This window comes from Lissotriton vulgaris, chromosome 8 (genome assembly GCF_964263255.1).
Source record: "Lissotriton vulgaris chromosome 8, aLisVul1.2, whole genome shotgun sequence".
NCBI classification, from domain to species: Eukaryota; Metazoa; Chordata; class Amphibia; order Caudata; family Salamandridae; genus Lissotriton; species Lissotriton vulgaris.
In genome coordinates this window covers 34,403,756-34,419,672 of record NC_141696.1, presented here as the reverse complement: position 1 = coordinate 34,419,672, position 15,917 = coordinate 34,403,756, and the positions used below count along the sequence as shown (strand labels likewise).

At 43.2% G+C, this 15,917-nt stretch overlaps 1 protein-coding gene across 1 annotated transcript in view; it reads left to right on the top strand.

Moving 5' to 3' along the window:
- The window catches only part of LOC147693318 (vomeronasal type-2 receptor 26-like), a 119,355-nt gene that overhangs the window by 86,698 nt on the left and 16,740 nt on the right, over positions 1-15,917 (top strand). Inside the window, exon 5 of the mRNA XM_086935926.1 lies at positions 9,144-9,267. Coding sequence (XP_086792052.1) covers positions 9,144-9,267 — 124 coding nt within the window. The remainder of the gene's footprint in view (positions 1-9,143; positions 9,268-15,917) is intronic.

Here is a 15,917-nt window from a genome sequence, read left to right as displayed (position 1 = left end):
CTTCACCTGTAACACTTCCGATCTTTTCCACGGGAGATGTATCCATACTCTCTGAAAATACGGTGGGACCGGAGGGGCAGCTGCGGGGTTACCTGGCATCCAAACCGGTGGAACTTCTCGCATGGGATATTGGCCAGACTCATCTGGTTGGTGTTCAATATCCTCGACAAACAATGCATAAGGTATCGGAGCGGGACGAAAAGATAGTAACCGCTCAATAGCACGTCGGACATTGGTATCTACTATCAGTCCAGTTGCGAACTGAAGCCGAAGCTCAGACAGGGCGGTCAGCACCTCGTCAGGCGCATCGGCCGCTATCTGATCATGAAGGAACTTACACATTTCATCAAACACGTATCTCTGGGTTGGTATATTGAATTGACAAAACGTTTCGAGGACAACACGTGGTGGATTTCTCTGCGGATTTACCATCCAACCCATCGCCATATTATATAGCGCAACGCGTTCTCTGTTTCCAGGAAGCTGACTACGTCTCTGGGGACCATCAGAACCAGCGGACTCATGAACAGGTCCGAGCGAATGAGAGAAGCTAGCCGCAAGAGGAGAATTGCGACTACGAGTAGAGGGAGAAGAATAAGACACAGAGCTAACAAGAGAAGGAGTAGAAACAGTAGCGACAGCAGGAGTTAACAAAACAGGAGCAGTAGCAGAAGTAGTAGCGGGAACAGGAGTATGTGGAAGCGGAGGAGCAGTGGGAATAGAAACAGACCAAGGAGCAGGAACAGTCGGAAGAACGGGTGCAGGTTGAGGAACAGGAGGAGGAGGAATAGGTGGAAGAACAGGTACGGCAGGGACCACAGGAGCTGCGGTACCCTGTACGTACGGAGGTGGCGACTTCATAAGATAGGACATTAAAGGATCCTCAACTACCTCTTCCTTCTTATCCGACTCCGTAGGCAAAGCGGGATAACATTTATCTATGGTCATACGCCGTAGTCTCTCAAACACTTCCTTATCCTTATCCTCCTTATCACGCTGGAACTGCTCAGCTTTCTTCACTATGGTAGCAACATTATCTCGCTGACTACGTTTATTTTGTCTGATCTCTTTCTGTCGGGCTTCTTTACGCCACAACCGAAAGGCATCAAACATGGCCGGCCTTGATTTACGTTCGAACAACTTCATTTCTAGATTATCTAAGATCGACGCCTCGAAGCTACCGTGAGGTGGCCAACGAAGGTCGCCGTCCTTCTTTGTATATTTAATCCAATAATCGTTAAAGGTAATTGGGCCTAGCCCATGTTTACTATACAAGTCATAAGTAGGAGTTCCAACCGGAGGTATCGGACACGAGTCCTCCAGTCGGGAATCCGCACCACAAGGTCTGAAACAACTAAACAAAGTACTGCGACCAGGCATCTTGCACACTAGCCGAGTTTCACAAACTTCAAGGGTTACGGGATTTACCAAGTCCCAGCAAAGAACAAAGCCCTCGGTTTTTGGCGGCTGCAGTCGTCAAATAATACAACAACAAAACGCTAGCAAAGTGTCACCGACAAAAACACTCACACAGCGTGTACAACAAAAACACTCGCTAAAGTGTCAACAACCAAGAACTATGGGAGCGACCCACAAATACTTAACTCAAAAATCGATGGCGTCACCAGGAAGGCCCGTCAAAAGGTCTACGCCAGGCGCCAAAACAGGTCTACAGTCAGGGCAGCAGTCCGTCGCAGCCGTCCGGAGGCGGGAATCTTCGCGGGAAAAGTCTTCGGGCCACTTATTTCGACAACAAGATCGATGAAGCGGAGTGCACCTTCCCTCGGAGATTTCACACGAAGTTCCTCACGATCGTCGGGCTTGGACCGGTACCACTGATGCAGCCCCACGTTGGGCGCCAACTGAAGGACTGGGTTCTGTAAGACCCAGCGGTGCCAGGGCACAACACCTGAAACCTTCGTGGGTAACCTGCTCCGGCGTACAAGTCACAGAGACACGGGACACTTCCTTCGGCGTCAAAGATTCAAGGTTTATTTGCTGCAGGGAACACAGAGATCACGACAAGTACACAGCGTGCAACTTGGGGAGACTGCTTCAAATTGGTTCTATGGATCGCTCCTTTTATACAGTTTTTACCCATAGAGTTACATTGAACACAAAAGTTTACAACCCGGTTCCCACAATTATCCCCCAGAGGGGTCGCTTTGGTCACTTTGAAATACATGAGGTCCGGAACATAAGTGCGGAAACATTTGGCGGTTCCCAACTGTAAAAACCCATCTTCCCACCATTAGCAAATTCCAATCAGCAGTAAAACAGATCGAAATAGGGACAAGGACAGGTGTAGAGGAAGACGGAGACAGTGGGGAGATCGGAAAGGGTGTAAAAGGGGAGGTATCGGGAAACACGAGGTACAGGCATCAAAGGGACGTGCCTAATGAGATGCACGGCTGAGACAATAAGTCCGTGCGGTAAGATGAGCCTCAAGCGGCGCCATCTGCCTTACAGTAGCAACCCACTCATCATAAAGACACTCACAAAGAACATGTGTCTTCCGCAGATATCTTGGGAATCCCAGGGTCGCGAAGCGGACAGCGTCCGTTCGCTGGCTACTTGAGGGCAAGAGACAAAATGGATGCTGTATCTAAGATGGACCCCATGGGTACAAATGAAAAACCCACATAACAAACGAACGGTTTAAGCTAGCACAGCGAAACTGCGCACACTTACTAAACTCGTCGTTTGCGGTTCATAGATACCAGACTCGACCATATTCGTACGAGTCGAAAGCACCACTTACAATTGTCACGGAACCTCCCACCATCCCTACCAAAACAACCCATTACAACACCCCCCACCCTGCACCCCTGCATACGACTAAAGAGCCACCCCAACTCGCAGTGTGCCTGTTGCCCCCACATCTAAACTAAACTACAAGAAGTAAGGCTGAGGAGGAGAAAGACCCGCTGATAGTCCCACAACCCCCCGTTTGAACAACAATCAGATGCACATCATAATTGGATCAATCACAGTAGCAATCCCCCCAATGTCTCCAGAAACCAGGCAAATGGCACTCATTCCTGCCTCTCAAGTCCTCCCTGTGCTACGCCAGACTGATTCTCTGGTTCCTGTCGGGCCGGCAGAGTGTCCAACCAGTCGGCCACCACCTCGGGCTTATCAAAGAAGTGGACCCGTTTGTTATACTTGTTCCTCAGCTTGGCTGGGAAAAGCAGGGCATATTTGAGTCCCATATCTCGTAGTCTCCTTTTCACCCCCAGAAAACTGAGTCTCTGTTTCTGGACCGCCTGCGTGAAGTCCGGGTAGAAACTGATAGAAGAGTTCTCAAATTTCAAGGGTCCACCTGCCCGCGAAGCCTGTAGGATAGCATCTCTATCCCGAAAGTTGAAAATCCGCGCTATCATAGGCCTCGGCAGGGCTCCCACTTTCGGTCTGCCACCCGGGATCCTATGGACCCGTTCCAACGTAAAAAACTTGCTCAGTCTCTTTGGGGCTAGATGTTTGACAATAAGGTCCTCAACAAAGAGGTCACCCACTTGATTCTCCGCCTGTTCCGGAACACCAATTATGCGGACATTGTTCCGCCGAGCGCTCCCTTCAATTTCCTCCAGGCGACGGATAGCAATGTCATTGGAGGATTTCAGGTTACTGACCTCGGTCTGCAGGTCAACGACATCAACGGTTAAGCTCGTTGTTTTTATATCCAACGATTTGACCCTTTCATTGGTTTTTCTAAGGTCCTTACGGATCAAATTTACATCAATCGCCACTGTATCCAACTTATGAGCAAGGGTCTCCATTTGCTTTCCGAAGGAAGACTTGATACCATTGATGGCGGACATCACATCCTGTAAAGTCGGTTCCGTTGCCGCAGTCGAGGAACCACCCCAACTTCCTCCAGCGATCGACAAGGTCCACTGGATGACCCCTTAACCTGAGCGTAACGATCCATCACGTTGGTTTGGGTATAGCCACCCCGTCTGGTGGTTTTCAACCTCTGTTTGTCCCCCTCCTATTTGTTCGCCATTTCGGTATTATCCAAATCAAGAGCAGGGGGGAACACAAGCAGGCCAACCAGAAAGCGGTAGACAGCACCCAACCTTAAGGGATATGGACCAAGATGTTAGGGCAGCAAGGAGTCGAGAAAGCGAAAGTCCAAAATGGCCCTCGGGCGAAGGAACAAAAATGGACAAAAAGACAGTGTATAGTGTAGTCCAAAGCCAAAACTCCAAATATTGTTCGGCACGCCCAAGCACTGATCAGGATACAGGCTTTCGAAGCAAGTGAGGGGTCCCAAGGCCCGGGATCCAACCCAGATGACAAAAACTAAACAAAAGTGGAACTAGACCGACTGCCTTAGCTGCCTTAAGCCGTTGTTGTTCAATTACGCCCTGGGCGTCGTGCCAAATCGGGCGCCGGGGTTCCAAGAGGCGAAGGCCGCAAACTTTCCAGCGCCACAACTCCGGTGTCCGTTGTCCGATCGGGAAATACATTTCAGTTTTAGCTCCTCCTGTGGTTCATCCACACGAAGACGTCAACAGCAAACAGGATAAGTGACAGGATAGATTCGGGAGGTTACGTGGGTCTCGGGAGCCCTGTGCTCACGTGGCCATCTTGGTTGCGCGCGAAGCTCCTCCCCGCTAATCACCAATATAAAGAGTTGTCCTAACTCCTAAACCTTAAACCTATCTATAAACCCAAAGCCCTCAAAATAATAATGAAAATCCCAGTCCAGCAGCTATTTCATTCCTCTAACTGTTCTACATTCCTTTCCAAATCAGAATTCTGTTGCTCCCCTCTCTCTTTTCTTTGCACCTGTCAATCGTCCTCGTTGGGCCAGCCTCAGATATCTGTGTAGTGTCCTCTGCCTCCACCTCCTACCCAGGCTAGTAACAATGTGTCCCTAGAGATGTTTCAAGAACATCCTACCATTCACATCCAGCCTCGACCAGCAAGAAAATACTGACGCCACTGAGGTTGCCACTGTCCTGGGATGCACCAGTTCAAACACCAACACTTCACGTACAGCTTTTGCCAACTCATCCCTTATCTTTAAGAAATACAGACATACCTTGGAAAATCTACTCACCCATTTGCCATGGTGAGTCAGATTTTATCAGGGTGAGCTTTGTTTAGGGCATACTAACCCGTCCTGTGAGAGAGCTCGAGCTGGCTAAGGACAGATACTTTGCCCAGTCAGAAAGTGAATGAGCAATGGGGTGCCTTCAAGACTTGTTTTGATCTTGTTACATTTTCTGTGAGTTCAAAGGCAGAGGTCAAATCTCAGATTATGTCTTCTTAGGTCGGCTGCTAACATTATCCTGGAGATGTAAATTGAGCTGTCTCACAAATGTTGTGAAAGGGAAGGTTGTAGGATATCAGATTGTTTCTCAAACAACATTTAAATAGCTTGTACATAAACAGTATACATAAATTAAAACATTTCAGCATTTAGGAAAGCACATTTTAGTAATTCTTGAGTGTGATGGAACAATCATTATAATAGGATCAAAACCCTCTACATGGTGATGAGCAAATGATACATATTTTTAAACGTTATCATTTGCATGCTGTATAGTTTTATCAGTAAAACAGAATGTCTGTGAGAATGTTTGTGGCCTTTTATTGGTGGCAGTGCACTCCCACACTATTGGGATCATATTCACAAAATATTTGAGTTTTCAAGCATGAACTCAGCAGCACGCCTTTAGTGGACTAGTAGTCCACTAAACATGGTTTGGGGACTTTGTACAGCATTCCCTCTGTTCCTGGACAATACCACCACCAAACATTGAAGTTTAGCATAGTGGCTGTCCAAGGCCAACTTTAAACTCCCTGCAAAGAAGGATGGTTTGACAAAGAATGCAAAGTAATGAAAAAAAATAGCAACTCCCCAGAGAAGTACCACAGCCTACAAGAGTAAGTAATAAAGTCATAATAAAGAGGAAATAGATCAAATGATGGACTAGGAAGTGGCAGGAGTTAGTGCAAGTTTTTTAGTGGACGATTGGAGAAAGGCTTTGTGTAAGGAATAATTGCCTGGATTAAAATATTTCAGAGGAAGTTTGAACAGAACACTTTCATATGATCTTCAGTGCTACTGAAACCCATGCACATAATATATTACACCCGACTGCCACTCCAACAATTGAGGGAATTTTGAGCATGCTACCAAATACAAATCTCCTTCTCGTCTGATAAGGTGAAAGCATCAATACAAGAACTTACTAAGGAGAAAGCACCAGATCTCATGATGATTCCTCCAGAGGTGTTTCTTGCAGACATAGACTGGTGGGTTGAAGTCTTCAAAGAGTTTATGCTGACAAATAACTGCCTGGATTCCTGGTTAAACAGTATTATTGTGCTTCCATATAAGATGGCTTTTATTAAATATAACAAAATGCCACTAGGAAAATAGATTCAAAATATTATTGCAAAAGGAGGGAGAAACTCTCCTAAATAGATTCAATTTTTGATTTGCTTGCTGACCCACTAAATCGAATGGTTACAAGGAATTCAGCACATTAGTTGAACAGCAAAGGAGGGAAAAGTTTCTCTCTCCTTTTGGAAGAATATTTTGAATATATGGTCCTAGAGGCATTTTGTTATATTTAATGTGGATTAGATTCCAGCCTCGAGGTTCCTCAATTGAATCAATCCCCACGTTTTTGAAATCCATATAAGATGGGCCATAAAGATGATCCAACTTCTTATAGACCAATAAGTGTAATCAACATAGACTGCAAAATCTACTCCAAACTGATTTTCAAGGCCCTAGAGGAGTGGTTCACCAATGGGAGAATTTTCTCACCAATATAAAGAGGCTTCAGAGAAGGATTATCATAACTGACTAGATATTTACTTTCTTACCCATTATCTACAAATTCAGCAAAACAATCAAATTGCCCTTGACTGTGAAATTTCTAGGTTTCTTTTCACCCTTTGATTTGGTCCCAAGAATTTGATTTGACTTTGAGGAAAACTGACTACAATGGACTTTGACCCCGGGCAATTGTGTTTAATCCAAATGCTGTATAATGAAACCTCCACCCAGATGAGAATCAACTAAGCAGGCTTTATCAGCAAAAAATTATATACCACCAGAGGGAGAAAGCAAGGTTGTCTCCTGGCCCCACTCTTATGTTCCTTGTATACATACAATCTAATCTGTGAAGGCAGAAAAGACAACAACATCATCCTGATAGCAAATGGTTTCAAATTTCCAGCCTTGCTTTACACTGATGATTCCATCCTGATAGCAAAAACTCCTAAAAGCTTGCAAGCACACCTATCAGCTCTGGAAGATTACTGTAAATGGATTTAATAATCAGTACAGTGAAGACTAAGCTAATGACCTTCAGGACCAAGTGTTCAAAGAAGTATACCTTTTTTATAAATCAAACAAAACTGGAAGAAGTGGCATAATTTAAATACCTAGGCGGTATAATGGATAGAAGTTCATTTGGACAACACGCTATCTATCCTAGGTCCACCCCAACAGTCCTTTTTTAATCCAATACCACACAGTTATAGGGGGCACTCTGGGTCGCAACAAAATCAGAAACATGTACATTCAGGAAATTGGACCACTTTTTAACAGCACAGTGGTCCGGGCCCACACGGGTTAATTCAGTGTCAAATGTAACGTGCTTGTGGAATTAAATCAACCTAGAAACCCTCACCACTGGCCAATGTTGTGAAACACCGGTGGTGCACACAGAGTTACTCACTCACACACCCTCTCACTAAAGCACAACAAAAATGACATTTCTAGATGTTGCGGTCTCTCCCCTAGACAAGAGTTTAACAACATCCCTTTATAAGAAAAAAACAGACAGGAATACTATACTGCACCACAAAAATGCACATCCAAGAGGGCAAGTATTAAGGATTAGGAGAACTTGCATAATGGTACCAGAATTTGAAGAACATGCCACCTCTTTCTGTAATGAGATGACAAAAAGAGGGTACCCTAAAAAGCTGCTAAGACACTCTGTAAGAAGAGCGAGATTCACACCACGAGAAACCCTCCTTAAAGTCAAAGATAAGAAACCTCTAGACAGGTTAGTGTGTGACATAAACAAATTTAAACAAATAGTTTTGAAGAACTGGCACCTCCTTGAAAACCTAGAATTCCCTTTTCCCAAACCACTATTTGCAATGAAAAAGAGTCTAACTATTGGCCAGCAAATAGTTAGAGCTGACACCTCCTTACCCAAACAAAAAGGTGATCTATTCACACAATGGAACTTGAAACCTATTGAAGGTCATCACAAGTGCAGCAATTGAAGGTCGCTTGCCACTCCACAATAGAAGGCTCTGAATTTTTTCACAGTAATATCAGATGGAAACATCATGATTTCACTAATTTTAGAACTAAGAACACAGCATATGCCATCATTTGCAAATGTTCGAAAATATACATAGGCAAAACAAACCAACAATCTTGTGCCACAGTGAACATATAACCACATTTGGGCACACTCAATGCCCTTAGGATGTCGCAGGAAGGAATACACAAAGGCGAGGAGAAGAATGTTTGCATAAGTCTTAACCACTGGAAATGTATTGGAAGCCACATTCTAGTCCATCAGTTGTTTGCCCACTACGCTACTTCATACAGAGAGCAGTCATATTGAAAACAGTCTTAGTCCTGTTCTAATAGGAACACTGCAGCCTCAACTGTCTCAATACAGAACAGTCTGACTAATCAAGTGGTTTTCCCCTTTCAGAAGCTACTAACTATTTTAAAAATGAATACTCCCAATGTGTACTGCTGAATTTAGTAAATGATCAATTTTGACTCTTGCTGTTTGGGGCTGTAAAATATTGAGAAATTGTATTTAAAATGGAATCTCATGTAATTTCACTTGTGTCACTCAATGAATTTTGTAAAAAAAAATGCTACTGGTATGGATTGTAAGAAAGACACCCTCTTCACATCTCTCTCAATCCCTGCTGATGCCTCTTTGCGGTTCCTTTTATTCTGAGTCTGCCTTTCTTTCCCTCATTTTTCGCTCTCAGTTGGTCTGTGATCTCTTTTCTTAATGCCCTCATTCACTGTGCATGTCTGTAACCATTGTCGCACTCCCACTGTATGTTGAGAACAGTCCTCCATAATGGGACATTGTCTGACTGAGCCCTCTCTGTCCCATCTCCCGCAGGTCCCCCGCTCTGTCTGCAGTGAGAGCTGTGCCCCTGGGTACAGGAGGGCAGCCAGAGAGGGGGAGCCACTGTGCTGTTTCGACTGTGTCCCCTGCTCCCATGGAGAGTTCAGCAATAGTGAAGGTAGGTAGGTTTGCTTTAGTAAAATTCTTTATTTTGATCATCATTGTGTTCAAACAGAATATATATCTCATGAAAATACCTGAAGAAAAGAATATTCTATATTGACAAGGCAGCCTTTACTTCACAGCTCAATGAGTTCCAGCTTTTGTTTGCCAATGTAGCAGAATTAGTAGCAGAATTATGCCTTGGCTCCTGGTGCCACCAAACAGTGAAATCTAGTCATGTATTGTAGTTCCTATATCCCTGATAGCCTCTGCGCGTTGGAATCATATACACTATAGATTTGACATAGGACTACGGTCAGTATGTCTCTATCGAGTGCATTAAACTTAATTACTTGTGTGCGCCAGCTAACTCGGAGGTCACTAGAAACTTCTCGAATAAACAAGAAGGGATTAGTCTCTGACAACCGCATAAACATGACAACTTTGTTTGAATCGGAACAGTCTTCTCAGAATTGTGGAACCAATAGATAACAGTTTCACTCAGTCAATCGTGCATGCTTTGTTTCTACAGATTTGCACAGAAATAGTGAGAATGGCGTTTCAATGAAAGGGTTTATTGAACAGTCTTATTTCTCATGCAAGAGATATGAACTGCTACAATTGTAAGAAAGAATGCAAAGTATAATTTGTACAGCGTTAGCAGTAAGATAAAGTAATACTGCAATAGCATGGTTTGTAGCTATGACGTATATTCATAAAATACATACATAAATAACACAGGCTAAAATGTGAATTCTTATCTGGTGCTTTTAGCTAGTTCTACTCTACCTAAGTGTAGTACGAGGTAGGAAGTAGGTGCTGTTTTTCTATAGTATAGTTTAGCTATAGTTAGTATCGCCAAGAGTCCCTCTAGATTCTAGGGTGCTCCATACCTTAGAATGAGAGAAGTTAGAATCTCTTTCCGTGTCTTGATCTCTAACACCCCGCGAAGGGAGTCAGAAACACTGAAGCTGGATTCTCTGCGAGGAGGATGACAGCGTGTGGTCAGTGCGTCAGGCGGGGACTCCTATATCTTCCAAACTTGCCGTGGCAAGCCGTATCGTGGTGTGTAGCTGAGCCGTGGTTTGCCAGGGCAAGTAAAGGTATATTTATACCTTGAGGGTGTTTAGGAATGCCAGTATTGATGTAAAAGTTGGGTAGAGGAACATCATAAATGCATAATAAATGAGTAATTTGAGAAATCAATAATCCAAGCAGGGGAAGTCCTAAAGGTTTAAGGCTTAAGGCTTAAGAGTCTGGTTTTCCAAGAACTCGTTGTGACGTGAGATGTACAAACGTAGGTGATCATGCTTGTATTTGGTTAGCATGGGCAATGCCTAAATAAGGACTGGGATTCCATGTCTAAATAAGGGTAATGAGAGTTGTGCCTATAAAAGAGCATGATTCGGGAAACCTATATACAGGTATCTGAATCGAAACACAACAGTACACCTGGCCCTAGTTGGCTAAAATCACACAACCACAGGAGAGCCTGTGCACTTTGCTTGTGCCGAAGGATTGCGAACTGAGCAAACCCATATACCAAACAACAACAAAGTAAGTAATTAAAAGTAAAACTTTAGGAAATCTGCAGCATTCTAGAAACCAACAAGGACATTTATTCATATCGCTCAACGTTAATATCGGCTTTGTGTTTGCCTTTCTCTTCCTTTTAATCTAAATCTCAGCATTGTCAGAAATCAAATCCACACTGAATAAACCAAAGCAGCCCGTCTAGATTTCATTGCTCCTATCTCACTCAGGAAGTCATCTATCAAATCAGACGAACAAACACGTGTGGGCAGATTTACAAGAAAGTGACGCAATTGTAGGGATGCGTTACTTTTCCTGTGCCACCCTGAGAAACCCGTGTGCCACAATGGAGGCACCGTATTTACAATACAGAGCACAATGTCGCAAGAATTGATAGATGCGTCCGAAATTCTGATGCATCTGTTTGCGCAAATGTCAAGCATTGCTGGAGTCGTGTCGCAAGCATGACACAACTCCAGCAATGCATTAGGCCTATCCGCATTGTGCAGCGTCACTCCTTACGCCTGTTCCAAGCATGCGTAAGGTTTTGACGCAGTGGTGTCTTTGAAGCGTTGTAGATTTCACTGCGTCACTTCTAGAAGGCTTTTTTGCATCGAAACGCCGACCCAGCATACATTATACCTGACACAGGTATAATGTGATGTAGGGATTTACAACCTGACGCATCTCCCTAGATGGGTCACGTTGTAAATTGACATCATTTTTACGCCGCCGCAAAGGCAGAGCAAAAACAGCACAAGGGGTTTGTAAAACTGCCCCGTGGAGTGCCCTGATCAGAGCCCCCCATTCACTGAAGACGTTTATACGAAAATGGTTTAGTAAAACCAACAAAAGAAGTTTACGAGTGAAAAGCCACAATTTCTATAAAATCACACTTGGCTAGGGTGTTAGTTTTGGAGTTTGTCATCCTCTTTTTTAAGATATCTGGTTAACACTGCTGCCAGGGAAATATTGGGCAAAAAGCAACTAAAGAATGAAGCCTCGTTGTATCTAATAAACAAGGCGTGTACTGACAAAGTAAGCTTGCACGGATATTTGCTACGTGAAATGTTAAACATAATCTAAAGTGACTGATATATGGAATTGATGTATTTTTCATCAGCCATAAATTTGAAGATCAGTGTATATCCCCTGCTTCAGTCACACTGCGCCTGCAATCAAAGCCGCCAGCCAAAATAATCAGCAAGTCGTAGGACTAATTATATTGCCCCTTCCACAAAATGCACAGCTAATAAGACTGGCTTTCGCCACGAGCTTCAGTTTGTTTTCCAATCAATATTTACAACTTTTCTCTCTACTATATTGGACACTGTTAGAACATAAACGAAAAGAGAGGTAATTGTGTCTTAACAATGAGAGGTATTGGATGAATTACCTGCCCAGGTATACAATGATTCTCATAAAAATAATTTAAAAAATTTGTAGGACCACCCCAAAACCACTGGGTTTGAAAAGTGTCAAAATGTATGCATTAGGGAGTTGTTGGATTCTACAAATAAATTCAGGCAGCCTTTAAAGAACATTAGGTGTCTAGGTTTGGTTAAAAATAATTAGTTGCTACAATCCCTTTATGTGCTATAATTTTAGGAGTTTGAACAACTGGAATATAAACTCTGGTTATTGGTCTCTGGTACATTGCATTTGTTTTGTATTCAGAGCATGTTTATATATGTATAAGTATTGCCTATTTGTTATTCCAGTGTCGGCTAAAAAAAAGTTAATGGAACTTTTCGGGTATGTTATCCAATGAGTATGAATTGTTAAATGTAAAATGAATTTTAATGAATCAAAGTGTAGTTATCATGTAAAAAAAAAAAGGTCAAGATAATTAAATTACTTTATCATTTAAAAAAAAGTTGGAACACACTGTCAATCTAATATTTATCAGGCAAGATGTTTTAGTATTGCAGTACTTTAAGAGCATTGGCATTTTCTTACTTTAGTGATTAGGCACCTGCTGCCTGTCAGAGATCAACTTTCTGGGTTAGGTGACAGCTGGGATTTGTGTATTCCCTCGACACAGCCACACACAAAGGGAGCTTAGGTGTGACATGTGGGGCCAGCCATATCCTGATAGGCCATCCTGAGGGAGGAGCTGACACTTGCATCTGAATAGGCTGTGTCTTGGTCCCAAACAAATGGCTGCATACCCCCTGTAGTGAGTCCAGAGCCAGGTCAGGAAAGACAGACACTCTGTGCACTGAAAGACATCTCTTTGAAGTCTCCACCATTTAAAGGTACAACTAGGTATACGTATTGTACCTCTGACACACCCAAGTACACTTCCTGACCTATGAAGTCACTTCCAGGAAGAAGGACTGCTGTGCTGCTGAAGGACTGTCACTCTTCTGCACTTTTGCTTTGCTGGACCCTTGCCTTGCTGTGCTGACTGGCCTGCTACCTGTTGCCCTCCTTGAGTGGGTGAGAAGGACTGGACCTGCATCACTTGAACACAGAGTGACACTAAGGACCGACTGGCCCGCCTCCTGTTCTGAAGTCTCAGGGACATCAGACTTCCAACCACCCGGCTTCTGCACCTGAACTCTCCCATCTGTGAGTCTCTCTGTGCCAAGTGTTGCCAACCAAGTCCTGTACCCTTGGAAGGGGGTATAATGTACTGCTTAAACTAAAATCCTCGCCTCACCGCTCGGAACCGGTGCATCTCGCTCGATCATGACGTTTCACTTACTCACGTGCGCAGCACATTGCTTCCATTTCTGATACATATCAGACTTTACGTGGCTCAGACTCAACGCATAGCCTCCATCTTAAGGATCGTCGACGATGAATCGCCTCCTCTGCTCCCCGCATCTTCCTCTGCAATGAAGCACACAAGGTACAGTGCAGTGGAACAAGGCTGGTCCCTGTATCTGACCTGCACTCCATCATGGTTTGGCCTGAACTTTACAGATTTATCCTAGTCAAGCACGACCAGATAGCCTTGGTTGGAGCTTTATGCCTTTAAGCACTACATTTGTTTATTCTTTTAAAAATGTATAATTCCAGTAATCCTAATTGGATGTTTGTTGTTTTGGTCTTGTTGTGTTTAGCTCTATTTGTCAAACCAGGTGTGATATCTTTTGTGTGGTGTTTTTGCTGTTTTGCTGTTTTACGTGTTTCACAAATACTTTACACATTTCCTCCCAGGTTAAGCTTGAATGCTCTGCGACAAGCTAACAGGGGGTGAGCAGAGGTTAATTTGGAATGCATTTGTCTAGGATTGTGGTTCCTGCTTGGGCAGGGTACATACCTTTGCCAACCAGTAACCACATTTCTAACAGTTCTTTTAAAATGTACCAACTCTGCAGAGTGTTGTTTCCTTGCCAGTGATTGGATCAAAGTAGTACTGAATGTAGACTACAGAAATGCCCTTTTTTGAGGCCTTCGAGTGCACAAGTAGCTCATTTGCAAAGAATGCAAAATGCACATTTTGAACTTTGTAAATTGAATCATATCTTACTCGCACAGTATTATTCACAGGTTTCCCATGACCACTTCAGGGTTTGCTGGGTTGGCCAGTTCCCTCAGGAGATCTTCTCACCTGGTGTCCCCATCAACAAATGTAGACCCCTGGGGGCCAGATCTGCTTAACACAGATTACCAAAACTAGTCACAAATGTTGTGACCAGGGAAATATTTGGCAAACCAAACTATGTAAAAATAGGTTACTTCAAAAACACAAATTGTACTGGATCGTGATCCAATCTACCTCATGAATGTGAATGAGGGGATGTATGACGTTACAACGCATGCTTTTACCACGCATGCTGTTACAACGCAGGTTTTACTACGCATACCATTACAACGCATAGCGCTTTGGGGTGCTGGATAGTGAATAGTTTAATTTACTATTCCAACTCTAGTCCCCGAGGACACTAGGGAAGGTGTTGGATAGTAAATTAAATATATTCCTTATCCTAGAGCGCCCCCCAGCGCAATGCGTTGTAATGGTTTTCGTTGTAAAACCTGCGTTATAATAGCACTGCGTGGTAAAAGTTGCGTTGTAAAGGATCTTTCCCGAATGAGGTAGGTCACAAATTGCTACCCACTGTGATTCATTACCTTCACTGGGATGATGGCCTACTAGGGTCAGTGAATGCTCTTTAATAAAGCAGACATTTCTTTTAATGTAGCCTGGTTTCCTTAAAAGAAACAAAAAAGCATTTAAAAAAAGAATAGTTTCTTTTTATGTTTATTTTAAGAGAATGTAGTGGTCCCTTGGGGGAGGCACTTGTACCTTTGGATCCCTGTCTTCTCTCAAACAATTCTTTTACATTCCAAAATTGGCAGGATGGCATCACTTTCCTTCTGCATAAGGGTTACAATCTCCTGTGAGGTGTGGGTAAAATATTGATGTTTTGTAAATGCATATCGCTCATACAAAAATGTATGCACAGCATACAAATTTGGTATATGAAAGGTCATTAAAAGCACGCGACTTCCAAATACAGAATCTGTTTCAATTTCTAAGCCCATTTACTAATTCAGAAACACTTTTCTGAATCCCTAAATGCATTTTCTACTCATGAAAATGGGTTTACAGATTGGAAGGGTTTGTGAATGCTAAAAACCTTTGTAAATCTGGCCCAATGTGACAAAGGTTGCCTATTCCTGCCTAGGGGACTGAGGGAGATGGTTTACCTTTTCTTAGCTTCAAAAGTATTAAAAATCGAACTTACCCTAGCATTTACCACATTTGGCCATTTTCTTTAATTTTGAAATGATTTTATTGTACACCACATGATTGTTGTTTAATAAGGATTTTGGGGGCACATGCATCAAGCTAAGAAATTGCGATTCCTTAATAGCGATTTTTAAGGAATCTCTATTAAGGAAACGCAATTCCTCATGCATGTAGGTTTTGCTAAAATATTAGTGATTTCTACATATTCCCTAATAGAGGCCCATAGGAAAGAATGGGAAAGCATTCGTAATTTGTGATTACCAAAAAGGTACTTTGGGCCCTGCCTCTCTAAATCAATTAGGGCAATGCACCACGAACCAAACGCTAGGGTTCTAGTTATGGGACAGGAATCAAAACCGTTTGATATATTGAGAGGGACTAGACAGGGCTGTCCATGTTCTCCGATCTGATTCGCTATGTATAACGAT